The sequence below is a fragment of the Arabidopsis thaliana genome, chromosome 3 (genome assembly GCF_000001735.4).
Source record: "Arabidopsis thaliana chromosome 3, partial sequence".
Taxonomy (NCBI): Eukaryota; Viridiplantae; Streptophyta; class Magnoliopsida; order Brassicales; family Brassicaceae; genus Arabidopsis; species Arabidopsis thaliana.
The window spans coordinates 392,777-420,058 of NC_003074.8; the positions used below are offsets into that span (position 1 = coordinate 392,777).

General features: G+C 36.2%; 9 protein-coding genes across 15 annotated transcripts; 5 read left to right on the top strand and 4 right to left on the bottom strand.

Moving 5' to 3' along the window:
- Window positions 1–1,267: 1,267 nt before the first annotated feature.
- Window positions 1,268–3,567, top strand: AT3G02160 (Bromodomain transcription factor). 2 transcript variants are annotated; one of them, NM_001337382.1, is made up of 3 exons: window positions 1,269–1,532; window positions 1,748–3,037; window positions 3,546–3,567. In NM_001337382.1, the coding sequence occupies exon 2, from the start codon at window positions 1,839–1,841 to the stop codon at window positions 3,030–3,032; it is 1,194 nt and encodes a 397-aa protein (NP_001325701.1). In that variant the 5' UTR covers window positions 1,269–1,532; window positions 1,748–1,838; the 3' UTR covers window positions 3,033–3,037; window positions 3,546–3,567. The 2 variants fall into 2 exon arrangements, with proteins under 2 accessions (NP_186865.1, NP_001325701.1); NM_111083.3 differs by lacking the exon at window positions 3,546–3,567 and having other exon boundaries at window positions 1,268–1,532; window positions 1,748–3,218.
- LNG2 (longifolia2) lies at window positions 3,236–7,184 on the bottom strand. 3 transcript variants are annotated; one of them, NM_111084.4, is made up of 5 exons: window positions 6,461–7,184; window positions 6,277–6,329; window positions 4,541–6,181; window positions 4,298–4,448; window positions 3,236–4,147 (listed from the first exon to the last, which is right to left on the bottom strand). In NM_111084.4, exons 1-5 carry the CDS (start codon window positions 6,615–6,617, stop codon window positions 3,432–3,434), a joined length of 2,718 nt encoding a protein of 905 aa, NP_566165.2. In that variant the 5' UTR covers window positions 6,618–7,184; the 3' UTR covers window positions 3,236–3,431. The 3 variants fall into 3 exon arrangements, with proteins under 3 accessions (NP_566165.2, NP_001327087.1, NP_001327088.1); NM_001337383.1 differs by having other exon boundaries at window positions 3,236–4,448; window positions 6,461–7,022; NM_001337384.1 differs by having other exon boundaries at window positions 4,298–6,181; window positions 6,461–7,022.
- Window positions 7,185–11,655: 4,471 nt separating this feature from the next.
- Window positions 11,656–12,937, top strand: SP1L3 (SPIRAL1-like3). Of its 3 annotated transcripts, none has more exons than NM_111085.4 (3): window positions 11,656–12,052; window positions 12,202–12,482; window positions 12,583–12,880. In NM_111085.4, exons 2-3 carry the CDS (start codon window positions 12,213–12,215, stop codon window positions 12,679–12,681), a joined length of 369 nt encoding a protein of 122 aa, NP_566166.1. In that variant the 5' UTR covers window positions 11,656–12,052; window positions 12,202–12,212; the 3' UTR covers window positions 12,682–12,880. The 3 variants fall into 3 exon arrangements, with proteins under 3 accessions (NP_566166.1, NP_001118554.1, NP_974209.1); NM_001125082.1 differs by having other exon boundaries at window positions 11,957–12,052; window positions 12,588–12,877; NM_202480.3 differs by having other exon boundaries at window positions 11,994–12,482; window positions 12,583–12,937.
- Window positions 12,938–12,979: 42 nt separating this feature from the next.
- On the bottom strand, window positions 12,980–13,711 carry AT3G02190 (Ribosomal protein L39 family protein). Its single transcript, NM_111086.3, has 3 exons — window positions 13,564–13,711; window positions 13,370–13,473; window positions 12,980–13,277 (listed from the first exon to the last, which is right to left on the bottom strand). The coding sequence occupies exons 1-3, from the start codon at window positions 13,564–13,566 to the stop codon at window positions 13,229–13,231; spliced, it is 156 nt and encodes a 51-aa protein (NP_566167.1). The 5' UTR covers window positions 13,567–13,711; the 3' UTR covers window positions 12,980–13,228.
- Window positions 13,564–16,424, top strand: AT3G02200 (Proteasome component (PCI) domain protein). Of its 2 annotated transcripts, NM_001337385.1 has the most exons (11): window positions 13,564–13,725; window positions 13,882–14,008; window positions 14,285–14,414; window positions 14,505–14,643; window positions 14,727–14,939; window positions 15,059–15,197; window positions 15,293–15,443; window positions 15,516–15,625; window positions 15,704–15,805; window positions 15,882–15,951; window positions 16,033–16,387. In NM_001337385.1, exons 2-10 carry the CDS (start codon window positions 13,916–13,918, stop codon window positions 15,897–15,899), a joined length of 1,095 nt encoding a protein of 364 aa, NP_001319448.1. In that variant the 5' UTR covers window positions 13,564–13,725; window positions 13,882–13,915; the 3' UTR covers window positions 15,900–15,951; window positions 16,033–16,387. The 2 variants fall into 2 exon arrangements, with proteins under 2 accessions (NP_001319448.1, NP_186869.2); NM_111087.5 differs by lacking the exon at window positions 13,564–13,725 and having other exon boundaries at window positions 13,812–14,008; window positions 15,704–15,801; window positions 16,033–16,424.
- Window positions 16,417–19,097, bottom strand: COBL1 (COBRA-like protein 1 precursor). The gene is made up of 6 exons (NM_111088.4): window positions 18,609–19,097; window positions 18,107–18,186; window positions 17,565–18,021; window positions 17,314–17,470; window positions 16,952–17,232; window positions 16,417–16,865 (listed from the first exon to the last, which is right to left on the bottom strand). Exons 1-6 carry the CDS (start codon window positions 18,700–18,702, stop codon window positions 16,576–16,578), a joined length of 1,359 nt encoding a protein of 452 aa, NP_186870.1. The 5' UTR covers window positions 18,703–19,097; the 3' UTR covers window positions 16,417–16,575.
- A 167-nt stretch (window positions 19,098–19,264) lies between these two features.
- Window positions 19,265–20,966, bottom strand: AT3G02220 (small acidic-like protein). Its single transcript, NM_111089.4, has 7 exons — window positions 20,680–20,966; window positions 20,468–20,589; window positions 20,294–20,346; window positions 20,106–20,169; window positions 19,945–19,987; window positions 19,802–19,849; window positions 19,265–19,706 (listed from the first exon to the last, which is right to left on the bottom strand). The coding sequence occupies exons 1-7, from the start codon at window positions 20,758–20,760 to the stop codon at window positions 19,434–19,436; spliced, it is 684 nt and encodes a 227-aa protein (NP_186871.1). The 5' UTR covers window positions 20,761–20,966; the 3' UTR covers window positions 19,265–19,433.
- Window positions 20,967–22,612: 1,646 nt separating this feature from the next.
- On the top strand, window positions 22,613–24,947 carry RGP1 (reversibly glycosylated polypeptide 1). Its single transcript, NM_111090.4, has 4 exons — window positions 22,613–23,028; window positions 23,627–23,877; window positions 23,963–24,131; window positions 24,217–24,947. The coding sequence occupies exons 1-4, from the start codon at window positions 22,687–22,689 to the stop codon at window positions 24,526–24,528; spliced, it is 1,074 nt and encodes a 357-aa protein (NP_186872.1). The 5' UTR covers window positions 22,613–22,686; the 3' UTR covers window positions 24,529–24,947.
- A 633-nt stretch (window positions 24,948–25,580) lies between these two features.
- On the top strand, window positions 25,581–26,547 carry RGF7 (root meristem growth factor-like protein). Its single transcript, NM_111091.5, has 3 exons — window positions 25,581–25,853; window positions 25,946–26,019; window positions 26,156–26,547. The coding sequence occupies exons 1-3, from the start codon at window positions 25,766–25,768 to the stop codon at window positions 26,300–26,302; spliced, it is 309 nt and encodes a 102-aa protein (NP_186873.2). The 5' UTR covers window positions 25,581–25,765; the 3' UTR covers window positions 26,303–26,547.
- The last annotated feature ends 735 nt before the right edge of the window (window positions 26,548–27,282 follow it).

Here is a 27,282-nt window from a genome sequence, read left to right on the forward strand (position 1 = left end):
ATATATATATAGCTTCCTCATAGGATCTGAATACACACAAACATACATGAAATGTATTATAAGTATCTGATAGTAATGTATGCACTTTGAGATGAGAAGCTAAATTACATTCAGATTCATCAAATATTTAGCAAAAAAAAAAATCAGATTCATCAATAGGTAACGTAATAATATGAAATTGAATCTAATAATTTATACTGATCTGTTATCGAGGTATTATGTTTCTATTGGATGCACGGTACAATGCAACTATAGAACTCAATGTGACCGTAGCTAGATAGATTATTAGATGATGATATAAGTGGAGATTCCACAAAACCCAAACAAACCTAACATTACTATGTCATGTGAAGCAGATATATATTGAACCCATTATCAAATAGAAATTCATCATGAATGGTTATTATACATACAAGTGCCCATTTTAAAATCTTATTAGCATAGTAAGTAAACTATCAAGATGCAAAGAAGCCATTCCCATATAAAAATTAAGATGTGTAGCTAGGCTAAATGGTCTCGATAATAATGTGTAGTAGTGAATAGTGATCACATGCATGTTCACCAATGAAAGAGTTAGGCTAAAATGCAAATTACATATGTACATGCTATGTTAATATTTATAGTAGGAGGTAAAAAAGGAAGAATTAATAAATGAAGAAAGAAGAAAAATTAGTTAAATTATTATAGGGGTGATAGAGACAAAAGCTTCTAAATAATGTTGTGTGTACGATCTTTGATTGATTTGAGTAAAAGGCTACCGATCCAATGCTCTGTGACTCTGTCGTATATCATCATACTTTCTGCAAAAAGCTTCCATGTCGATCTCTAGCTATCATACTACATGCATATATATATATATTAATTCGAATTATCTGGTTTTACGTTCCAACCTCACAAAAATTGATAGCAAACTAAACTACGGAGGACAATAAATGACGAAATTTGAATTTATTAAGTCGCACTAAAAATTAAAAACATACTGTATCAAACAAGATTTGGTTTTGAACTTTTGATATGTTTTGTAACGTCTTTTTATTGTTGGGCCAACCACTAAGACCCATTAGTTTGAAATTCTGTTTGATAACCTGAAAGCCCATCAACGCAAATAATTGTATCCTTTCTAATTATTACATCATCGCTGTAATAATCTTAATCTTACTATATATGAAAATAAATAATTCTTTTTATAATAAAGATTAATTTAATTTCCTTAAAAATGAAAAAAATAGTAATTGCCTTTAATTTTCTTTAAAAAAACTCAGTAGTTCCTCTCTATAAAGTTAACGAAAATCTCAAACTTGGAAAATCTCCCACCCTTCTTTTTCTTCGCCTTCTCAAATTGGATCGAAAGTTTTAAACTTGGAGCTGGGTTTTTGATTCGCATGCGAAATTTCCTCAATTTCGTTTGTTGGTGCTTTCAATTTCACTTCTTCGCTAGCATTTTCTCTCACTGTGTTCGCCGCCGATAGCTGCCCAAGTTGTGTCTGTTCTTCTTCCCCGGTGAATTTTCAGTGGATAAAGCTTTTTCTCCGGTAAAGCATTTTACTTCTCTTAATTGGATTCGTTAACTCTCGCTCTCGAGTTTGCTTTGTTGCTTTCTACTGCTTTAAATTGAACCCGAAACGTCTATTCTTAGTGACCGGAACAAAATTGATCTTTCATTAAGTTCAATTCTTCGTTTTTTAGTCACTTTTGGGTTTAGTATAAAATTGATTCTGATGTTTTATTCTCTCTTATTTGTTCTTAGGTGCCTAAGAGAAGACTTTCGAGGGAAAGATATTGGCTTTTGTTTTGTGTTCTGAGAGGGATACGTGTTGTGTTGGTTTTTCACTCAAGAGATGGTTCTACATGTTATGTTGGGTGAAGTTGTAACAAAGTTTTTGAATATGAACAATGGAGTTGGGGAAGGTGGAAGTCAGCAAAGAGAATTACATGGTAAGAGAAAGCTTTTCCGAGGCAATGATTTCGCTTTTTCCATAGCGAGAATGGCAGTGGCTCAGATATGCGAGAGTGTTGAGGTTAACCCGTATCAGGAATCACAGACACGTGAGGGTGTGAGGTTTAGTTCTTTTCAAGAATCTGCTCTTGATACACTAACTGATGTTGCGGTTCAGTATATTCAGAGCATTGGGAAGACTGCTCATTTGTATGCTAACTTAGCCGGTAGAGTAGATGGTAATTCTCTGGACATTCTTCAAGCATTAGAGGATTTGGGATCTGGTTTGGGTTTTGCTGGTGTTTCTGATACTGACCATTGTCTTGCTGATTCCGGTGTAGTCAAGGATATCATTCGTTATACTGGAGAAGCAGAGGAGATACCGTTTGTTTACTCTCTTCCTCGTTTCCCATTTAGTAAAGAGAAAAAACCTGCTCCTAGTTTCTCTGAGGTTGGAGCAGAACCTCCAGATGAACACATTCCTGTTTGGCTTCCTGCATTTCCCGAAACCGAATTGTGTGATCGATCAGAGGAAACTAATGCAGCCACAATCGAAGGAGAAATTCCTAGTAAAGAAAATGGTTCATCTTTACCGAGTATGCAACTTTCTTTCGATGGTGGTGGTAGGTTAGAAATACATAAATCTTCAAAGGATGTTGGAGAATCAACAGAAGCAGTAGTCGAAGGTAACCTGTTTCTAACTGCGCCTCTTCGATTTGTGGAGAAAAATGTGTCACCTGTGGTCCGCCCTTTGGAGCTTTCAAATGAAGTTGTTAGGACCAACCACGTTCCTGATAAGCATGTGAGGAACAACCATCACATCCCAATTCTTGAGGCATCTGCTCCATCGGATAAAATCAACAACAAGAACTGGTTAGCTATATCAAAGGATGTAGAGAAGGTAGATGTTGCAAGAAAAGAACTAACTTTGGTACGTTTCAAGATAGGGACTACAAAAAGATCTATGTGTTTGGCAAAAAATCGGAGCTTCCAGGAAGAGGGTTGGTTTCAAGAAGGTGAAGACAAGAGGGAGAAGACGTCAGAAATCAAAGAAAAGCGTGAAAGAATTGACTCGCAATTGTCAACTCAGATGTAAAATAGGTATTATGTCATTTTAGAATTTGCAGACAAAATAGCTTTGCATCCTGAGTTTAGTGATCGTTTGCAACTGGAATACGTTACTTTTTAGGGTAAGAAATGTTTACTAATTCAAAACGATGGAGAAATAGATGGTTGTTTGGCATTTAACTTGATTTGCAGTGAAATATTAGTTTGACAGACCAATAAATATGCTCTTTGCACTTTTTGGTATTATCTATGAACTTAAATACTGTTATTTATTAATTAGACCTGTATATATATGCTGGTTACAACAAACAAGTGGGAAGAGAACAGAACAGGCAAGAGGGCTGAAAACCCAGAGACTAAAGGTTCTCTTCCTCTCTAAGATAACTTCATTTACAAATCTAAGTGATAACTGATAACCTTAAAAAAATTAGCAGAAGCAAACTTCATTAACCAAGTCTCTGAAAATCATTCTCTCAATATCTAACACAATTCCTGGAGTCTCTCCTTCAAACTCCTTCAAGTTCATGCTTTGACTTTGCAGGTCCTCCCATATGATGTCTTCCTCGTCGTCCTCCAAGATACAGTTTGAGTTGTTTTGTTGTAACCTATCAATCTCTGAACACAGAGTCTGCAGAAGTTGCTCCTCTTTTGATATTTTCTCCAATTTTTTAAGTGGATTTGCGATTAAACGTGGTTTGATGCAGCCTTCTGCAGTGAACTTCCGAGCTAAAATCTCGTTAACGGTGTCGAAGACGAGTTTTCTCCTGATTGTCTCTGTTGGGTTTGTCTGCTGTTGTCTGAATCCTCTACCTCTGTGTTTGTTGTCCGGTAGAGTCACATTACTGGCCTTGTTCTGTTCCAGGATAAAGAACAGTCCAGGGTTGATCGGGAGGCGCGTTTGGTGCAGCTGAAAGCTTATCATGCTGTATTCAAGATCTCTTAGAATCCCTGAGGCCAACAATATCTCTAAGATGTACTTGTGGTTGCCGCTTTTGAAGTCTGCACCTTCTTCAGGTGAGCATTCAAAATGATCAGAACTTGGCTTCATTGGTCCCCGGTTACTCTGAGGAAATGGTACGGATCTGCAGAAGCTGGTAGGCTTGTTTATCCACTCAGATTCTTCAGAACGTAAGGCATCCTCCTCTGTGGCAAGAGAACAAAAACACGGTGAGAACTTTATACTAACCAAAACCTTGTGAATACATGTAGTTAATAAGCATCGTGAACACGTAATTGTTAGTATATATGAATGAGTCACTAATCAGTCTGAATGTTCTTTTCTAAGTGCCTCACCTTTAAAACTAAGGGATATCTTCCTCACAGGGGACGGTGAATCCTCTTCGTCGAAGACTGCATCAAGAACTGAAACAGGGCTCGGTTGTTCAACGGTAACTTTCAGAGGTTTTAGGGACGGTCTGTCTTGTTTGATTCCAAAGTCTGGACTCTACATTGGTAGACAGAAGAGATTCAGTTTATTGAGTACTAATGAATTAACTTGAGAAGTGAAGATACGTGAGATAGAGATCTATTTAGTACCCTTTGTTTGGGGGTGTGCTGCTCTGGGAAGTCACAGTTCCTCTCCAGCCTATGTCTGCTTGTAACCTCGATGTCAACATTCGATCCCAAGCTTATGTTGCTGTCAGACCTTAGACTCCTCAAGTCGCTCCTTGCATCGCTTAATCGGTCATCAGGTTGCTGAAGAGTACTGTGAGGTTTTATCATCTGTTTTCTTCTCGGAGAGGCTACCTCTGTTTGCTGCCTTCCGAGTTGCCTTTTGCCTGGCTCTGATTTTGGAGTTGTGGGTCGAGTCTGTTTCTCGAACCCGAGCTTTTTTGGCTGTGTTCTTGGGCTGACACTGTGCTGTTGGCTCCTACCTGACTTGGTCATGGAACCAGCATCTGCAGCCAAAGCTTGCCTCGACCGTACTGTTTTTGGGCTATTGCTCTTCGTGGAATCGAGTTGGCCCTTGTAAAGGCCTGGCCTTGGGGTTAAATCCATTGCGTTCTGCTTCCCTGAGGTGACTTTCCGGGTTTGTCTAGAGTTTCCAACCTTGACATTTGGTAGGGTGACATTCTGTGGCAGCGGAGAGGTGGAAACTGGAGCTGCAGATTTCATAACAACGATCGATGAAGATTTGAAGTTCCTGGCTGGACTTGTTGCAGCTGAAACTGGCTTGTGAGTTCTCTGCATAAGAGTGGTTGTACTCAGAGTACCGTCGTCCCTGCTTTCATCTATCAGCTGCTGCGTTTTCTCCATAGCCTCAAGTATTTGCTTAAGAGCTCTGAGATCTTTTCCCGACTTTTTGAACTCCAACTGCGTAAGCCGCTTCTGAATTTCACCATATACCGTCAGTGCAGAGTCTCCTGCTTTCATTTGCTTCCATGGAGCTGGTTCCATTGGAAACTTAGAAGCAGCTGAAGCAGGTATCCTCTTGATCGAATCTACGCTTCTAGATCTCTGTAGAGCTGTTGGTTCCACTCGGGACATTGGCCTTGGAGAGTCACAAAACCGGTTCTCTCTTCTCTGTTCAGTATCAGAATTGTCTGCAATGACTTCAAGACCCATCAATTTGGCAACAACACTAGAACTCGATCTCCTGTGAGTCATTGTTGCGGGTTCCTCTGGACAACTCGATCTCGCAGCATCTGCTCTCGGACTCCTAAAGGAATTGGATCTACTATCCAACGACAACCTCGGTGTCTCTTTCAACTTTGAACCCACCCTGAATCCGTTGTTTCTCATCTCCCTCTCATCATAAGAAAGCCGGTGACTTTCCTTAAACTTCATAGCCGCTCCTCTTCCTTCATTCCACTCATTAGAACTCCGACATGGTGAACGCAATGATGATTCTTTGAGAAGCAACATGCTACTTCGAGCTGAAATGGGCTGCTGCTGCTGAGTGAAGGATGCTTCTTCACCTCTAGTTCTAATTTCTCTATTAATAGAGCCTTTGACAAGCTCCTTTAGATCATACGGCATCATCAAGCCACCATTGGGCTGTTCTCTGATCAGATTCTCACCAGGCTGGTCAAATTGAGAAGCTGTGGTACTGACTTCTGCAGACGAGAAGCTAGAGGAGCGTGGAGAAGACGAAAATGAAGGTCTTGAAGATGATTCAAAAGAGACTCTATGCTTCTCTTTTGCTGCAGACTTCTTCTTTTTGGTACTACTCCTCTCCTGCAATCCCATAAAAGTCTCTGTTTCTTTCAGTTTGTGTTTCCTGAATTCTCATTCTTTAGAGACGAGTAAATAAACTGAGTTCAGATTCTTACCGTTTCTTTATCACTTTCCATGTTGGTTTCACCGACGCTACCTCTTCTTTCCCCTGCAAAAGTTAACCCCTTGTTCTTAGCTATAAGCCTATAACCATATTTTTGGTTCTAGTGAAACTACTCTGTTTCTTTGTGGTCCTAAACACTCAACTGAGATTTAGAAGAGAGAGAGAGTTTAAGTTACCTGGAGGCAAAGACTTCTCTGCGCCGCCGGAGACGGTGACTGGTGTCGCGGGACAATGTTGCCGGTAAAACACTTGAAAGATCCCATTCATGCATCCAAACTGTTTATTCAGATTTGGATTCTCATCTGACAAGTTATATAGAAGTTTTGCAGACATATCTTCTTCCTCTACTTAACTCTTATCTCAAAAACAAGATAACTAAAAAAACTTTCACAAACTCAAGTTTCTCTTCATATATATACTCTGTTTTTTGGAGTTACCAGTTTCTTCGTCTTTTTACTCTGCTCAGGGGTTAAAGATGTTTTTCTTGTGTTTCAGAGGAAGAAGAAAAGAAGAAATGGACAAGAAGAAGCCAACATTAACGACAAATTATAGCTTCTTGTGAAGTTACGAGCAGACAACAGATTAGGTTCCTCCGTGTTTGGCTTGGAGGCTACCTTGAAGAAGAAAGAAGAGAAGGGGGAAAAAAAAAAAGTTTTTTTTTTGTTTTTGGTCTTTGAGAGAGAGAGGTTTCTATCTTTAAAGGCAAAGATACAACTGTCAAAGGAGGCTTTGAAGTTTGAAGCATATATAATGTAATGCATGTACATGTGTTAACATATAAAGTTTATACATGTATGAGATTTTATGTATTTTAGTATTATATACACTAGTAATCTTATATATTCTTTAATTATGTCAGAGCTCTGAAAAATTCTGCTCGCCAAATAATGAGGAATCTGTTTCATCTCCTAAGATGATAGTTACGCACATGACAGCACAAGGCAACTTATTTAGAGAAAACAAAATTAAATGCTTTTTGAAATTCGGAAAAAATTGGTTATATTTTGGATCTATTATAAGAAATGTTAGGCATGTTTATCTATTCATTGATTTATCTCAAATTGTCAATGAATGAGAAATTGATACATTTTATAATACATATTTTTTTTCTCTCCAAATATGACTCTCTCTTTTTTTCTCTTAGAAGTTTTATCTATTTTAGCAAAAAAAAAAATATTTATCTATGAGTTTTGATAATTAGCTAAGTTAGCCTTACACATCCATGTGAACAAAATAATGTTGGTGGGTCTTTATAAGTCTTGGTGCCTCTTTTACATGTGCATGTGGAGTTTGTCAGGAACACACAGCATTTGATAATACATATATTTATCTTAAAGGATAATAAGAGATAATAAATAAAATTTGTATTCTAATGGCAACATAAAATCAAAATAAATTATTAGGGGGGAAAGTGGATTGGTGAACTGGAAGAAAGCTTGCATGGTCTGAGATTGGTGGGTCTTTCAAACTAGGATATTATTATTTTAAATTTGTCAATATTATTTAGTTATTGAAAATAATTAATTTTGGGTACTTTGATTCATAGACTTCAATAGTTTAGCGAGAGACTGATGCATAATAATGCATGCATATGCAAATGCAAGTTAAACAGTTAAAGCAAAATATGGATTCAAGTTTCTGCATATACGAAGGACCACATTTTTGTGAATATCCACAAACACTAAATATGGTTTGTCATAAATTATAGTTTATTAAAGAGTGGCTATTAAAAAACCACATTCAAAGTTTTGGATAATGTGTCGTGTATTAATGTGTGTTTGTAACTATGTCCACTAGGTGAAGATGAATTATAGGTTATTCAACATTATATTAAGTAAGAATCGATTCTAGATGTCGACACAGCTTATATAGACTACATCTTCTACTTTATATATACATACATGAATTTGGTATTGGAAACTGTATCCGATCTCATATTAAAAAATAAGCCAACTTCATTTGTTTGATTCTTTCGATTAAACACCAATAAATATCATGAAAGGAACCTATTTCTATAATTAGATGGCTACTAAGACATTATTGTGCAAGGTTCTTTTTACTCATACATCTCTTTCCTGTTGTTAAGAGTATGCGTCAAATCAATATAACAATAATGAATTTATAGCCAGGCATGCATAATTACTTTAACCAGTTAAAGATTGTGATATTTCAGCGCTCTTAGATCCCTAATCGAATAGTAGAGTGATTTATTTAGTGGATGATGTTTTAAGTGTTGTGGACAAAACCACAAGTTGGTTATCAAACTGAAGAAACGATTAGATCAAAAAGTTCATTACTTTCTGATTATTAAAAACAATTAGTCGGTTGCTTAATGTATTAAATAAAGTGCTTAAGATGATGTAATAACTTTTTGCATGTGAATCATTCAACATTAAGGAATCTGGCATATAAAATGAGGAAGAAAATTATTATATATATGGAATAAAGTCGTCGTCGTCTTTTAGTATTTTGTCTTGGTTGATTTGAGGGTTTATGTCCTTAGATGTACTAATCACAAAAAGCTTGTGGGCATATCACGTGCTTTGTTCCACAATGTGCTGTGAACCAGGTGGGGTTTGTGACTTCTTATCTATTTATTTTTTCATAACAAGTATATTGTTTGCTATTCATATAAAAAAACAAAATTAATTGATTTGACCTTGGAAGTACCGAGGAATATACTATTACACATGGGTATTAGGTTTTGCTTTCAAATATTGTACCATAATCAATTTCAAGCGCGTTACCTTTATGTATGATTTGATGGTTTGAATTCTTGGGTCGTTTTTCAATTTTATGCACTAATAACAATTTGTGAGTAACAACAGATTATAGCTAGCATAACCTTATTTAAGCTTACTGCAAATGTATTATGTAAACTTCATGCAATCTCTTGGTTGCTTGTGTTTAAACAATTTTGTTATCATTACCAAAGATTAACTAATCACTGTTTTAGAAACGAGAGTATGTGTGGGTACATAGTTAGAGATGAGCCACCATTTTTGGGGAAAAACTTTTGAGTGTCAAGTTGATAAACACATATATGATTATTACTAATTGACACTCATTTCTGCGAATAAATCTTATAACGATTCTTGGATGATATTGTGTATATAGATGGTTTCATGATTGCATCAAAGTAATAAACAGCGTGGTTAAAATGTTAAACTGTGAAATGAATGATAGATTAAAGAGATATACACTTCGAAAGACTATAAATAGCATGTAACCTTCAGAATAAACTGGTTGACCAGTTATATGACCTTTTTTCTTAGATAAAGATATGTGTAGATGAAATGCACCAAACATACTTCACCCGTTAAGATGAGATTAATCTATAATCTCGTAATCAAAGAAAAATAAAGGACAAAATTAAGAGGAAAAATGGGAAAAGAATAGACTAGTGAAAAAGAAAAGACAAAGGGAACAAAAACAAAGATAGAAAAGGGAACCAAATCACATGAAGCAATTGGGTATGTGACTTGAGTGTTAGGGTTGATAGGGAACCAACTAAGCAAAATGCATTTTAAATGCTAATGAGAATTTACTAAAATCAATCAAAAGTTAAGTGTGTATACTTTTACGTTAAGTTTCAAAGTTCAAGTTATCTAGTTCAATTATTGGCACATGATCCCACTTATCACCCACCCATCCAACATTTGTTTAATTTCACCATTAATTTCTGTGGGGCTTCTCTTCTTTGATTTTGACTGCCAGCATTACATACACATCTTTGCAATTTTGCATAATTATGCTTTTACATACACATATCATTGTATAAAAATTTATAATAGTTTTAATAACAAACATTTGATAGATATAAGAGCATTCAAGTCATACATAATTTGTTCGTTAGATCTAATGATCTTTCTTTTCAGGGGAGTAATTTTATATAGTTCTTCTATTAATGCCTAAGAAGTAAAAAAAAAAAAAAAAAAAAAAAAAAACTTATAAGAAAAATAACGTATCACAAATCATTAGTACGATTTCTCTGGCTTTGTTTATGCCCACATATTTGTCTAAATTTGTATTCACTGACTTGTATAGACATCAATTATACTCTATACTATTTACTTAAATGTGCTTTTAGAAAACTAAAAGTAACAAACTACAAGCTGAAAATGATTCATCTTTCGTCCTAAAAACAATGAAGTTTATTATTAAATCTATACATCACTAAAGATTTAGATAGTTAAATGAGGAGCTTAGTCAAGATTCCTTTCTTCATCATGATTACGTTAGTTATAACTATTAAAATTTATGTCACATGCGACGGATCTAATATTAGGGAAGACCCAAAATAAAAAGAAAAAGTTCCAATAACAGTCCCTATTGTAATGTCATCGCTCATCGGTCTTTAATTGACGTTGGTCTTAGTTAACACCAAAACGTAAATGTTAAGGTTTATGATTTCGAGCTCAAGAATATTTGGTAACAAAGAGACTGACTCATATTTTATATATATTATTTGGTTCCAATATACGTACTAATACTATTCTCCTATATATTTCGTTAGGTTCCAATATACCAGAAGAAAAATCTTATTGAGTTGCGTCAATCAGATGGGCCTTAACTCTCTAAACCCATAAGGTCTCTCAAGTTCATGTACCTTGGAGTTTGTTAAAATCTCATTTTCTCGAAATTTCCTTAAAATAATACTTTTGTTCAACACATGGGAAAAAGAATGTAACCATAATATGAAAAGAATAAAATGCACAATTACACAGCAAAATGTGGGGTACTGCAATTACAAAAGATGAAGTATGGAAACCATGTAAGAGTATCATATACTTTCTCTGCCGATAACAAGTGCTAGAACTTTTTTTTTTCTTTTTTTCTTATCTTCTTATTATCCTTGCCAATAAAATTGATAATCAATGTCATGTAATGAAAGAAACAGAAGATTTTTCTTTTGACTTTTTAACATTTTAAATATTGAATGTTCTTCCCTAGCCCACACTACACATTGAACATGCTTTGAAAAAAAAAAAACTATGACTAAAGATCACAAACTTATTAGTAACAGATTGTTTTTTTTTTTCGTTGGCAAGCAACTATTCTGCCTTAAAAGCGTTTTTGTAAACTAAACTTTCATTCCTAATTGATGATGATATTCACATTCACGTATATATAAAATATGTAAACGATATAGGAATCACACTTTAACAAAAAAAATTGTACTAATTAAAAATAGAAGAAGAACTGGCGCAAAATGTAAAAGCAAAAGAGAGATTCAAAGGGAGATTTGAGACTTCAGTTTCATGTGTCGTCATTGCCATCTTTCAACATCACCTAAAATCTTCAGAGAAGTCAACGAGGAAATCTCGTCCGTAGGATGATGAAATCGTACAAACTCTGATGATGCATGATCCTCAAAGTCATGGGTTCACACAATGTGGTTAAGTTTCTTCTTTCGTGTCAGAAATTATCAAATGAAAATGCGTCTCATTATTCTCGCCTACTTTTGCTTCTTCTTAGAAATTGCCTCCTCCATGCATGTTATTTCAAAAAAGTTCTTCGTCATGCATGTCTATAGAATTACATAAGCCCAAAATTATTCCTACAACCTATGAAACTTTGTTCTATGTCTATGGAATTACCAAAAGCCCAAATCAAAGCCCGTATAAGCCCATTCGAGATACTTTTTGTGTTCCTCATTTTCCTCTCGGTGCATATCCATATTCCATCTGTTTCTCTTCCTTGATTATCGGCCAATCATAGAACAAGAAGTAGAGAAAGCAGAAGATACACTACAGAGACAGAGAGAGGTAAATAAAAATCAATCCTTTAGATCTCTCTTATTACGTGTCTTTAATGATTCAATGATAATCTTTTTTGGGATCTTCTTGCTCACATTTAACTGATCTGATCTGATCTGATAAATAAACAAACTTAATAAAACATTTTCAAAATTCAGATCTTGACAAGATGGGTAAAGCAAGAGGAGTGAACAATGGCGTGAATGAAAGTTCTCTCGGTTATCTTTTTGGTTCCGGCCAGCCTTCTTCCGCTGCTGCTGCCACAATGGGGACTACTACTACTACAACCACCACAACTACCACCGATGGGACCGGAGGCAGACCGATAACCACCACGACGACCACAGTCACTGATAACAAGAAGACATCTGCAGGTGTTAGAGGAAGTCCTAATAATTACTTCAGATCAGAAGGCCAAAACTGTGGAAACTTTCTCACGGTAACAGGAGATCTTTAGTCTTTACAAAGTTTTGAGATCAAAGAATTGACTTTTGATTTGGAAACTGATAAAAACCAAAAATGTTTGTTGATGAGAACAGGACAGGCCATCTACTAAGGTTCATGCAGCTCCTGGTGGAGGATCTTCTCTTGATTATCTGTTTGGAGGACCAAGTCCTGCTGGATCTGGAAACAAATGAAGTTACTTGTAGTTTTTTTCCCACTATTCAGATTCGTGTAAATCATCAAAAGTGTTGGCTTTTATCCCTTAGTGAACCCTGTGTGATTCAATTGTGATGTTTGCCTTTTGTTCTCTTCTTTGTCTTGTTAAAAGGAATTTTCAGACAATGTTCTCTTTAAGAGTTCCAAGAAAATAAACTAAGTACTGATCAACCAAGAGATCTATATCAAATGAAACAAACAATGCCCACAAGATCTTGCGTTGAATCAGCCATGTTCAAAGCTCTGATCAATCGTAGGAGAAATGATTCGAATTCAGCCATATACTTACGTTTTATCATAGAGTAGAAAGAAACAGAGTCAAATCAACGACCAATTGTAGGAGAAAGGATTCAACTATTATAATTCATAATCATGCACTCTTCTTCAAGTTCTAAGATTTAAACATAGCTATAAGCCACAAAATCCTTAACAAAAAACTAAAACTTTTAGGGGTCAAAGACCACAATTCCGATACAAGAAAGCAATTAAGAAACTCGGACGAATCTGAGTCACGGTGAGAGTGCTCTAGAATCCTAGCTTGGTACGGCGCCAGTGCCTACGCTTAGCGTTGTACCTGTGTGAAGGTGATGGAACAATGGAACTCAGTATCAAAGTCTGCAACTTTTTCACGGATCGAATGAAAAAAGTTTACGAAAATCTATAAACCTGATTTTGTTATCAGTACGGAGACGGATCCAATTAGGGATCGGTCTGTTCTGTCTCATCTTCTTCCCTAGCTTCTTTTTGATCATGAACGACTTGTGCGACGGCTAATATCAGAGACCATGAAATCGATCAGGCGAAGGAAATATTTAAGAGAGATAGAACAAAGGATACAGAGAGGGAGAGAGTAAAAGTACCATCTTGACTTCAACGGTGGCGATCCGGCGGAACACGGCAGCGTTTAAACCCTAATCTTCTCAAATGTTAACTGAGGAAGAAATCGATTTTTATAAGGGTTGTGGACTAGAGCTCAATCCTGACCGTTGGAGTTTTCTCATAATTTATTAGCCGTCAGATAGGTAAACCGTTAATTTAGGAATCGTATTCGGTTCCGGTTACCTTTAACCGGAAAAGAAAAAAATATAGAGATTTAGGGTTTCATTTTCTTCTCTCTCTCTTGTCTCTGCTGGTCGGCTGCTGAAACAAGTTGTAATTGTGGTGCATTTGTTCTTCAGCGCAGCCGAGAAGATTCGAAACCGGAGCTAAGCTATGACGACGATTGTTCCCACCTCCGAAGAAAATCCCTTTCTCGCTGTTGTCCGATTCACTTCCCAGCTCGCCTGGGCCGATGCTGGTCCCGAGGTAACCTCCACACCTTGGTTGTGAATTTATAGTGGGAATTTAAGAATGTCTATCTTAAGTGAGATGGGAAATTTGATCTGGTATATGTTGTTTCGTTCGAAGAATCTGATTGGTTATGGAAGGGTTTGTTGATAGTTTCTGGACTAGAATAGTTTGTAATCTTTGAGGATTCTGATGCATCCGATTAGTTCAACCATCTAAGATTAGTTTCATTAAGCGACTTCTTAAGTTTTCAAGGCTTGCCTGTACTTAACTAGTTATCGTTTCAAATTTTAGGCAGCAGAGCCAGAAATTACCAGGCTCTGTAGGGAGGCTGAGGAGTCAATGGTAGCAGAGAAGTGGCTTGAATTGTCTTCGTTAATGGTCACTTCAGCTGAATTGGTATCTTCTAAGATATCTGAGAAAGGTTTGTGTTCCTATTCTTACTTATACCTGTTTATTTTGTATGTCTTTCGAGTATTCAATTCTCAGTGATTTGCATCTTTTTTTAATTCAGATCTTGAGTGTACCTACACCATCATTTGCAGCATTGTCAAGAATGCGAAAAGCCCTGAGCAAGTCCTTGAAATGGTGAAAGCTATAGCTTCCAAGGTTGCTCAACAACCCAGTGACAAAGCTTCACTTCGTTTGAAGATGTATGAATCGTTTCTGCTTATTTCTGAATGCTTTGCTCATTTATCACACTTCTCATTTTTTTTTTGTCTTAATCTTTGTGTAGCCTCTTCAATCTCTATAACCTGGTTGACCACCCGTATGCTCGATTTCAAGTATACATGAAAGCTCTTACACTAGCTGTTGATGGGAAGGTTACTGAGTACATAGTTTCTTCTTTTAAGAAGATCGATAACTTTCTGAAAGAGTGGAATATTGACATTAAAGATCAGAGGGAACTCTTTCTTGCCATTGCTAATGTGCTGAAAGAAAACAAAAGGTATTGAAACATAATTTATACTTTATAACTATGCTCATCAGTCATTCTCTGTCTCTTTCTTTTTTTGTTTCCGTTTGGGTATAACAATAGCCTCATGGTTTTTTCTATTAATACTCCAGCTTGGTGAATGAATCCCTTAAGTTCTTGACGAAGTACCTAGCAACTTTCTCCAATGAGGATGCTCAGGTCCTGGATGAAGCCAAGGAGGAGGCTGTGCGTGCAGTTATCGAATTTGTCAAAGCTTCCAGTATTTTCCAGGTATCATAATGTGAATTGGATTTGTCTTTCTTGTCCTGACACTGCTCTTTTATATTTGATTGGAATTTCAACGATGGCAATCTTAAATCTTGCAGTGTGATTTATTGGACTTGCCAGCCGTAGCACAATTGGAAAAGGATGCTAAATATGCACCTGTTTACCAACTTCTGAAGATTTTTCTTACTCAGAGGTTAAATGCCTACACGGAATTCCAAAATGCAAATTCGGGATTTCTGCAAAGCTATGGTACTACATTGTTAACTCACTAACTGTTTTTGCTGAAATATGATCTCCTGATGAATCCTGTGGTGTTTCTAGGACTTTCCAATGAAGATTGTGTTACGAAGATGAGGTTGTTGTCACTAGTGGATTTGGCCTCAGATGAATCTGGCAAAATACCTTACACCTCGATTAAAGACACTCTTCAGGTAAAAACTCTCCTCTGCTTGCACTTAACATGAAATATTGAGACCCTTTTAGTTTCTCATTTTTCTTTTCGTTTTCAGGTAAATGAACAGGATGTCGAGTTATGGATCGTGAAGGCAATAACTGCAAAACTGATTGAGTGTAAGATGGATCAGATGAACCAAGTTTTAATTGTCAGGCAAGTCACACATCTATTGAAACTCTGCACTTATCTAAACGCAACATTCATTATTTGATGGTTTGATTCATATCTTACAGCCGCTCTTCCGAACGTGAATTTGGGACAAAGCAATGGCAATCTCTCCGAACAAAGCTTGCGACTTGGAAGGTAACTACAAAAGCTTTCACTTATTACAGAATTTTATTACAAAACATCTCCTGAATCTGATTCTTATGTGTGGTTGTGTAGGACAACATTTCAAGTATCATAACTACCATCGAATCGAATAAGGTAACGGAGGAAGGTTCTCAGGCATCATCATCATCTGCTGCAGCTATTCAAGGCTTGAGTGTTCGTTGAAAAAGCTATCAAGAAAAACCGTTTCATCCCCAGAGAAGCTCAATTCTATAACGAATCTTTTGTCTTCCTTAAAGCTTTTTCTCTGTGTATTTGGCTGCAGGGTTTTTTTGATCTTTGAATCTTTTTTTTGTCCCTGAAACATATGCGGAGACTTTTCCTATACATTATTTTTTGCTAGTAATGTTTCTTAACTTGATGCTACACACTATTTCAAAAGTTTATACTGAATATCTTTTACTTCCCAACATGGAGATAGAGAACAAAGAAGTGGTAGCCATTTTCAAGGGGATCTAGTTAACCATCTAATATTAAAGCGTTGTACAGGAAGAGGACAGACAAGAGAGAACACAAAAAACTAAGCTACCAACTCTCTCTTGATGGGTTATATCAGTTCGAAAAACTGCAGCAGAAGAATTCTACACTTGATGATTCTTACAAGTTTCCATGTAGGAACACAATCAGTAACAAGGCCATTGCTGCAAACAGGGAACCGACTGATTTGTGCGAGCCGGTATTGGGCAGCCAAGGGTAAGAATCAGGAGGAGGCATCACACAGTTATCTCCATTGAAATAGATTCTTCTTGGAAACGCCCAACCTTTCTCAAATGTGAAAGCTGATGCTTCTTTCTGGAAAAGTAGCTCAGATTGTACATTACCAAATGGCCCAGCTTGCATCAACAGATCATTGTAGAACTTTATTCCCCAGAGAATCCCAGTATCATCTATATCAAATCAAAAACAAAAAAAACACATCAAGATTTGTTCCTTTCTATAGAAACAAGGGACTGATAGATGATGGTGTACTTACTTATGGAAGCATAAGGAGTCAGAGGTTTATAGTTGAAGCTAAAAGTCTGAGTTAGATTGTCGAAATTCGGATGCTGCACGACGAGATTCCACTGTGAATAGTTCATGTTGTAGTTGAAATTTGTGATGGTGACTTTAACTCTCCAGTACTGTTTGTAGTTGACTTTCACATGCCAGTGGATTCTAACTGGACACATATGCTTTGTACATTGGACCAGAGGCGGTATATATGCGTTCTTCCCCGGATTTGGAATGACTGATGCTATCCGTGGACCTTTTGGGCTGTGTGGACAGACAAGACACCAAAATTAACCAAACAAGTTAACATATTTTCAGGTAATGAAAGTTATGAGAAGAACTTACTCTACACAATTCCCTGGCTGAGAAGTGTTTCTGCATCCACAAGAGCATGTTGGACAAGAAACTATTGTCTTGTTATAAAACGATGAAAGAGATACACAGCAAGTTGGTGTTTTCTGAGCTAAGAACTGCGAGTATGTGCAAGTTACATTCCAAGTCACTGTCACAGCAGAAAAAGAAAAGCCAAAACTCAGTTTTCATTTCACTCAAAAGTCAAATTTGTTTTGGTAGAGTTCAAGAACTGAGTAACTTACTTAATGCTTGAGTAACTCTTCGTTTATCAGTACCGATGAATCTAGTCGGTTTTACAATCTTCGCGGGGCTACAAGTATATCCCGGTCCAGGAGCTTTGAGAGTGAAATTCTTAGGTACCCTAACTGTCTTATTTGTGGTTCCAGCTTGTCCAACAGTAAGCTGGAAAGCGGAAACAGCAGTTGCGGGATCTTGAGCCCACGAGTTAAGCACACCCCCTCTGCAACAATTAGCAATCTGCTGATTGTAAGGAGATCCAGGTAAGAGATCAACAACAGAAGGTGTCTTTTTACAGCAATGAGGAATGGTTCCTTTGAATTTAGAACAATCTCCTTGTTCTGTGGTTTGTCCTCCATTCATTCCCCATATAACCTCTCTCTTTGCCCATGACCATCCAAGAGTCCAACCTGGAGCTTGAATGTGTCGATATTGCTGAAAATTATATACCGTTACAGTCGCCTGCACCGCGAGAAGATTCAAGATTTTAAAAATCACTATCAAGATTCAAGAAATTCCCAAATTTGAAGCTAATGTAAATAGATACCACATAGCCATCTCCAGTCCAGGTTATGATATCCCATTTGACAGTAATGTTCCCACTCGGGTCCAAAGGATCATAAGCTTCTGAAACAATCCCAAAAGCAACACCATGAGCACACAAAATACTGAAGCTTTTTTTTGTTTTCTTATCTCATAGATTCTCTCTTTCTATAATAACAGAGCATTGAAGATGAAAATGTCAAAAAGATCTTCTCTTTTGAGGATAAGAAGCTCCTTCAAAACAATTATACGGCTTAACATACAAAATAACTTTCTTCTCTCTTTCCCTATGTACCCAAAAGCTCAAGCAATTGCAAGATCCAAACTTAAAGAACTCAATAAACACAAGCTCCTAGCAAATAATTTTAAAATATGCACATAACTAAAACATGGGGAACAAAGAAGGAAAGTTGCACTCAGAATCATTGACGAAATAAAACCCTAGCAAGTAAAATACGGTAATGAACAGAGAAAAGCTTGAATAAAGATAGAATCTTTCGGCTTACCTGAAGGAGTTAAACCAGAGAAAGAAACTAGAAAGATTATAGAGATTCCGAACTTGAAGAAGATTGAAGAAGAGGAACACAAGAAAAACCCCATTTTTTCTGAAGCAAAAAAAGAGAGAGAAACGCCTCTTCTTCTTTAATCTTCTGTCTCTGACAAGTGACAAGACAAGGATGAAGACTGAAGAAGCTCGACGTAATATACAGAAACTTAAGCCAAAGTGATTAATAACAATGAAAAGATTATAGTAACAAGAAATGACGAATTAGCTTCGAAATCTTTGTGATTAATCTTCAAAGTATAATGAGTTTTTAAAAAAAGAACTCATAATTGTTCATTGAAAATGGAGACATCCAGCTTTTTGGGTTTTTGTGTGCAGAGAGATTAATGAAAGCCAAAAGAAGGCTGCTTTAGTGGGGGATGAGATGGGTTTTTTCGTGCCAAGTGTTATAATTTGACTTAATGCACAAGCATTAATGCACTTAGCTAGCAATTCTTTTTTTCAATTTCAAACATTCTTATTCACATTTATAGTTTACTTATATTCGCATTTACTATTTAGTAATCCAAAGACTTTTTGAAAGTCTCTAGAGAATACTACTACTAGACTAGACAATTAGGTGTTGTTAAAGTGGGCCGATAAAGAACGACTGTTAGGCCCGTTTAAGCCCGTCCCATACAAGAAAACAGAACAAAATTTATAGTATTCTTTGCTAGTCTTGCATTGCAGGTGACCAAGTAAAAGTTTTATCAAAACAACAGGAATAAACAGTCTTGCAAAATCTCACAATCCTACCAAATTGACAGTAGTACAACCAAACATGAGTTTATTTCTGCAGTTGAGATTGCTCATTTTCATCACTGTCTTCGCGCAAATCATGCTCATCATCACCAACATTGTCATCCTCATCTGATTCAGGTCCACTAGCATCATCATGGGCATGATCAGGCACACTACCATGACCAATAATCCCGCTAACTCTTCCGGACTTGTTTGCATATTCTTCAAGGGAAGTTGAGGGAAACACATCACCAACCTTGCTGCTATCACTCCTTGACGCTTCTTCATCTGATTTATTTGGTTTGTTATCTTTGTTCATCTATGTCAAGCAAATACGCAACTTCAGGACCAAATCACACAAACATACACATTTACAAATCTCAAAAACTCTTCAAAGTAACTAGAGAAGCTTACAGCACGTAATAGGGTCCTTCGATCTCTTTCCCTAGCATTCTTGATAGTCTGCATCACATCAATAAGAAATCAGCAACAACCTCCCAAAAACAAGCATGAAATTGAACATTAGAAGCCAAAAGCGGAATAATTAAAAGACAAACCTCATCAAGCAGCTTCTGTTCAGCCTCTACTTCGTAAATATCTCTGCGAGAAACGAATAATTACCTCAAGATTAGTTTAATATCTTGTCTACTAAACCCACTCTTAAGGAAACCAGCATCTAGCATAAGTAGAAGAAAGACTGTCTTCAAGGTACAAGTACCTTCCAAGGATTTGATCAACACTTTGACAACACTTTGCACACACCTTTTGCTCCTTGGCACAACCTGTTATCAGTTTCATACCCATTTCAATACCATAACACATCAACTTATAAAACAAGATACTGATCTATACACTCTAATTAGCCAAGAAAGTACGAGAACAAAAGCAAAGAAAGAAAACACTAACCAGGGCATAACTTATGGTATGCTTGACGAACATTTCGCTTTGTACACTTCTGACTGCACCCACAAACAAAAAGGTTGCTCTTTTAAGAAAAAAAAACCCACACAACAAAACAAATCAATTTCAAAATCCAACAGAGAATGACAAAGAAGACTCTAAATTCAAATCAAACGATACCATTTGGTGGCTTCAGTTAGGGTTTTGTATTTGCCGTATTTGCGTTTCCAGGCGATCTGCTCTCGACATCGGTAGCAAACTCCGGTAATCTCGGATAATGGTCTAAATCTCCCGCCGACTTCCTAACAATTCATAAATTTCCGAAAAAATCAAGGGTCTAGCTACAGTACTCACTCAATTTCGTTAATCTCATAGCCGAGCAAATAGCTTACCGTTTCGTTGATCTTGACGCCGGCTTTGGGAACCCAGGCGAATTTGTTCTGATGCTTCGGTGGTCCTTGCCGTGAGCCCATTTTCGATGAGCTGTGAATTTAGATCGGAAAAAAACAGAGGAAGCGATTTTATCTGGAAGTCGAAGAAGAGGACATGTACAAGCGAGCGGCGCGAAAAGAAGTCGGAGCACCCAATTAGGTTATGTTATGGAATATGTGTTCATGACGGCCCAATCCATAAACTTTAAAAGCCCATCTATTTCAGCTACATTTGTGATACTTGTTGCCTTGTTGGGTTTATCCTTTCCAAATTTTGGGAGGTGTAAATTGTTATAAGTAGAAAATAATAATTTAACGTCAATGTTCCATATTGTTTAATACTGTAAATAAAGTGTGAGATCTACCTATCATATTTTATAGGTTCACGTTCCATTTGTAATGTTTTAAAGGTTTCTTTTTTTAAAAGACGATGTTTAGTGGAATTTTCACGATGCATGCAATGATCAAACGCAACGTGCTTCGACGACCTTCCCACGACGTATAAAATCAAAGTCCAATGATTTTTATTGTTATTAGATAAACAAAATGAATTTGTTCATAATAATTGTTTTTTAGTGAAATTTCGTGAAATGCATAATCATTTTCATCATATAATAAAATAATTATTAATAGTTATCATCCGTGGTTTCTTTTATCATCAATGTACTAATCCGTATATTGATGATAAAAAAAAAATCGTATAGTATATTCATAAGTGTAAGGAATGTCAAAACTTAAAATAAGTTTTGAGATTCAGCTTCCCACAATGCCACATGCGAATGTTCCTTCCATACATAGTAAAGTAGATCGAGGACAGTTTTTAATTTATTATTCCCGTTAGTAAAAAGCCTAATTACATTCTCTAATTAACACCTTTATTGATGTTACACTCCGGTCAAAAAGTATTCAATTATTGTTCGGTTTTTGTATCCCCCCATCTTTTAATTCTCACGAACGACTTTTTTTGTTTGTTAAAAACGCTCACACACGAATTGAGGTACATTGATGGTAATGTAACTAATTTAAGTAAGAAACAATGGTAAGCAGAAATGAATTAAATTGCTAGCTGAAAGATCTATCCTTCGCAAGGTTATGTAGACCGGCCAAAAAAAAAGAGGTTAGCTAGACCTACTATTCTAAACTGTTCAATTTCCTCTAAGTCTAAAACTGATTATAAGTATAACAAAAAAAAAAAAACCTAAACGAACAAGAAACAAAACTTTTTAACTTATTAAAAAGCCTTAAATCAAAACAAAATTCACAATTATATAATTAATAATAAATGATCAAAACTGAGGTTTTGTGATTTTTGTTGGTCAGAAATTTAATATTGACCACTAAAATTTGAGAAACAAATTTATTTTGAATCTTTTGACCTTTTAATTAACCAAAATAAGTTAGTTTCTAAAATTCAAATGTCTTGACAACAATTTTATTTTTCTGTTGACAACAAGTTATAAAACCAAAAGTGTAACTGAAATATATAAATCCATATTAGTTCGTAGGTATATCTGATAATTTAATTTAATAACTAAACAAGAATATCAAAAAGTATGGATATTCTTCAAAAGTATCTGTTTAAAAAGATTGACAATTATTTTATTTTATTTGTGGTGATAAATATCTAAAATATAATCTCTAGACAATATTATAAGCTTCTATTTTTATGGGAAATTAATTAACAAATGTTTTCTAAACCAATAAGACAAATTATTAATAGCCTAGAAAACGGACAATTAAGAGACAAAATAGTAAAGTCTTCACTTCCTCACCATAACAAGGTTAAAAATTCTTTTGACCTGGTGAACGACTTATAATCCACCACGTGTCAAAACTCACACAAAGCCCTCTCACGTGCCAACTAATATAAAAGCCAAAGCGACGGTCTTCAGAGTCTCCCATCACCTCCGATCTCAAATCTCACAATCTTTTCTCTCCAAATTCTCTTCTCTCTGAATCAATCCAATCATGGTTGAGCCGGCGAACACCGTTGGAATTCCGGTGAACCACATCCCATTGTTGAAGGATGAGCTCGATATCGTGATCCCCACGATCCGTAACCTCGATTTCCTGGAGATGTGGAGGCCTTTTCTTCAGCCTTACCATCTGATTATCGTCCAAGATGGAGATCCATCGAAGACCATTGCTGTCCCTGAAGGGTTCGATTACGAACTCTACAACAGGAACGACATCAACCGTATCCTTGGTCCTAAAGCTTCCTGCATTTCCTTCAAGGACTCTGCTTGTCGTTGCTTCGGCTACATGGTCTCCAAGAAGAAGTACATCTTCACTATTGATGACGATTGCTTCGTAAGTTTCCACAATTCTGTTTATAGATCTGTTCTTTTTTTCCTTCTTCATAGGTTCAGTTTGAGATCTAGTGATAAAGTCTGTAGATTTGACTGATCTTTGAATTGAAAATTGAAAATACGATCACAATTCTCTAGGTCAACTTTAAGAAACACACTGTTTTGACTTAGATCTATATATTCATCTGCTTGATGGGTTTCGATCTGTTTTCAGAATTGAAATTGTGTTAGTCTTATGTTTGTCGGCATTGCCATGATCTCTCTTATGTTTAGGTAATGTCATTGTTGTTGGACCAACCTTTCTATGTTATGTCTTAACAGTTAACTTCACAAGATTCTTGCATGTCATTGTCCTGCACATTTATGTTGTGGTCATAAGGCTTAAGGCAAAGAAAAGTCCAAACTTTATTTGTGGGGCTTTCTTTTTAGAATTGAGTTTTCAGTTACGCCATGATTGTAGCATTGATGTTGCTTTCATATTGTGTTGGTTTAGTCATGTGTAACGTATTGTCTCTTTTTCTTATTTTTGTTGGCTTTAGATGCATTTGAATATTCTTTGCTTATAATTTAAATATTATTGTTGTTGTCATGTGTTATAGGTTGCTAAGGATCCATCTGGAAAAGCTGTGAACGCTCTTGAGCAACACATCAAGAACCTTCTCTGCCCATCAACTCCATTTTTCTTCAACACCTTGTACGACCCATACCGTGAAGGTGCTGACTTCGTCCGTGGATACCCTTTCAGTCTCCGTGAGGGTGTTTCCACCGCTGTTTCCCACGGTCTGTGGCTCAACATCCCTGATTACGATGCCCCTACCCAACTTGTGAAGCCTAAGGAAAGGAACACAAGGTAGTGTTTTATTTAACATCTTCTGTCTACATTTTTTTTTTCCGGTTTTTATAAGCTACCAATGCTTAACTGGCATCACTATTAGGTATGTGGATGCTGTCATGACCATCCCAAAGGGAACTCTTTTCCCTATGTGTGGTATGAACTTGGCCTTTGACCGTGAGCTCATTGGTCCGGCTATGTACTTTGGTCTCATGGGTGATGGTCAGCCTATTGGTCGCTACGACGATATGTGGGCTGGATGGTGTATCAAGGTACTTACTTTCCCCATTCCACTCGTTGCTTCAAAATGAATTTAAATGTTAATTTGTTTACTGATCTCCCTCTTATGTTCTTCAGGTGATCTGTGACCATTTGGGATTGGGAGTGAAGACAGGTTTGCCCTACATTTACCACAGCAAAGCCAGCAACCCGTTTGTGAACTTGAAGAAGGAGTACAAGGGAATCTTCTGGCAGGAGGATATCATTCCTTTCTTCCAGAGCGCAAAGCTCACGAAAGAAGCTGTGACAGTTCAACAATGCTACATGGAGCTGTCCAAGTTGGTGAAGGAGAAGCTAAGCCCCATTGATCCTTACTTTGACAAGCTTGCAGATGCTATGGTCACTTGGATTGAAGCTTGGGATGAGCTTAACCCACCCACTAAAGCTTGAGCAGCAAAAAAACCACCACCGCAGTTTTGGTTATTAGCTCAACATATCATCTATCTTCTCCGTTTTGTTTTTGTTTTGTCTTTTCTCAAATTTTCCGGCGATTCTTCAGTTCGTTTTTAAGTTGCCGGAGTTTATTTAAATAGTGAATGGTGTAGTTCTATTTATGACCGAGACAATCTCTCTTTTGAGGTTTTTCGTTTTTGTTTCAATAATAAAAAATCATATCCCTTAGTCGTTGGTGTCTTTGCTTGCTGGTTTGTTGACTGTTATTTTGGATCAAATTAGTTGAAAGACAGGAACAGATTCCAATCAAATCAAGCCTTAAACATATTTGATTTAGTAGAACCCAGTTGGTGTTTTTGGCTGTATCCGACATGTTATGTAAAAATGGCCAAGAGACTCCAACATCATTATTAAAAGGATTTTGGAAAAGAGATGATGAAAACAACATCTTTATGTATCAGCAAATGCTTTTAGACTTAAATCATTAAGCCGGACTGCGGGAATACGCTGGTCTGTATTGATAAGCTCTTGAACAAACTCTAAAAAACCTTAACCCTTTTTTTATGATCACCCAAAGAAGGAGACCAATTAGGCTTTTATCCATCTAAGGATTAAAGTCAAACACGTATTTTCCCTGGGGACGACTTTTAACAGAATCGGACTTGTACTCTTTTAACTTTTTATACTTAAAAAATTGGCAAGTAGCTCTGATAATTTGGTGCTAATCAGCTTCAAATGGACAGAACGATGCAGCTCATGAAAAATAATAATTGCTTTTGACTTTGTTTTCTTGTTTTCTAATTACTACTAGATGTACAAGGGGGTTTCATTGTAGCATCTAACTAGTTTTAGATTGAAAAGTGGCATCGGTACGTAGTAGCTCTATACATTCAGTTTGTGATAATTACTTAATTAGTGATAACATATGGTATTTGGTAATAAAAATTATTAATTCACATAATGATGAGAAATGAGCCGAAATCAAATACTGTAATCCAGAACAATTTATTTTCCCTCACGTATATTTATCGAATTTTGTTACATATATGAAAGGACGTTAATTAAGAACTTTATAAACTCAACCATTTTAGATTTTGACTTTGGTTTTCTATATATATAAATAAATACATATATCATCCACAAAAACATATGACATTCACTCACATCAGAATTTCAAAACCGTAAAGAAATACCTTCCTTTTGAAGTCTTTATTCTCTCCACGATTGACGATTAATGGAGATGAAGAAGTGGAGTTATGCGAATTTAATAACCTTAGCTTTGTTGTTTCTCTTCTTTATTATTCTTCTTTTGGCATTTCAAGGTTCGGCTTCGATCCTCTTGTTATTTTTTCTTCCATATCTATAATCATTTACTTGATAGTGATGGATCCATATGATCTATATATGCATTTAGGTGGATCAAGAGACGACGATCATCAGCATGTTCATGTGGCCATCAGAACTAAGGATATCTCCATGGGACGAAAGGTATATACAACTCATACAAATAATGGCTAAACCGAATTAAGACACACCAACCGCATATTTTGTTCTTAATAATGATGTGTATACATACATACAAGTAATTTCATGGAAAGTGATATCGTGATATCTTCACTTTCAGTTAAAAAGTTTGAAACCGATCAATCCAACAAAGAAAAACGGGTTTGAGTATCCGGATCAAGGATCTCATGATGTACAAGAAAGAGAAGTATATGTTGAGCTAAGGGACTACGGGCAACGAAAGTACAAACCCCCCGTCCATAATTAACGGTTGCGCGTAGTACGTAGTCATTGATACCGGGCAAATTATGGTTAATTTACTGTTTAACTTTGTAAAATAAACAAATGAATAAGTCATGTTATGATGTTTTTATTTTGTATAAGGTAAATCTCCTCAGTATGTGCTGGTTTTATTTCATATCTTTTACGATTATTTTTCTATTAGAAATGTAAAAGAAAAAAAAAACAAATTGTTCAAAGCTGATTATTCAATATAAATCGTTATCAACTCTACGTATACAAACCAAATTTGAAATACCATTCTATATAGACATATATTACGTATGAAACTTTTTCTTGCCTCTCAGATTAAAAGATGGACTAAAAATGTTGCCATAACTCGGATTAAAAGATGGACTAACAATCCACTTGTATGTTCACCTGTCCAGTACTAAAAATGATCCCATAACCCGGATTAACAGATGGACTATATTATAACAATGAAGAGAAGTGTAGTGTTCATTTTCTTATATTCAGCTCAGAGACGTCTTTGACCAACGATTCCTTGACGGATATGGGGTTGGCGCCATCCATGGAGCTGGCTGGTTGTTGGAGTTGCAATTATCAAGCATTGACTACTCTTTGTTTTTTAGCGGACACTTGTTTTTATTTCTATAGTTCCGGTTAATTGATGGAATTTTTAACAGTAATGAGTACTGTTTATAATGATCATTGGCAAGTAGTTGATAATTTGGTGCTATCATCTAAAAATAGACAGATAGATGGAAAATAACAATTGCTTTTTGACTTTCTGTTTTTCACCGTAGCATTTAACTAATTTTGGAGAGAATATTTCATCAGTGAAAAAATTAGCACTGGTCATTGGACATCCGGTGATTAAATATAATATCTTTTTCTTCAACCAAATTTATAGCTTTTGACTTTAATTTTCTATTTCTATATATACACACACATACTAACATCCACCAAAACAGATGATATTCACTCACATAGAAATTTCATAACCGT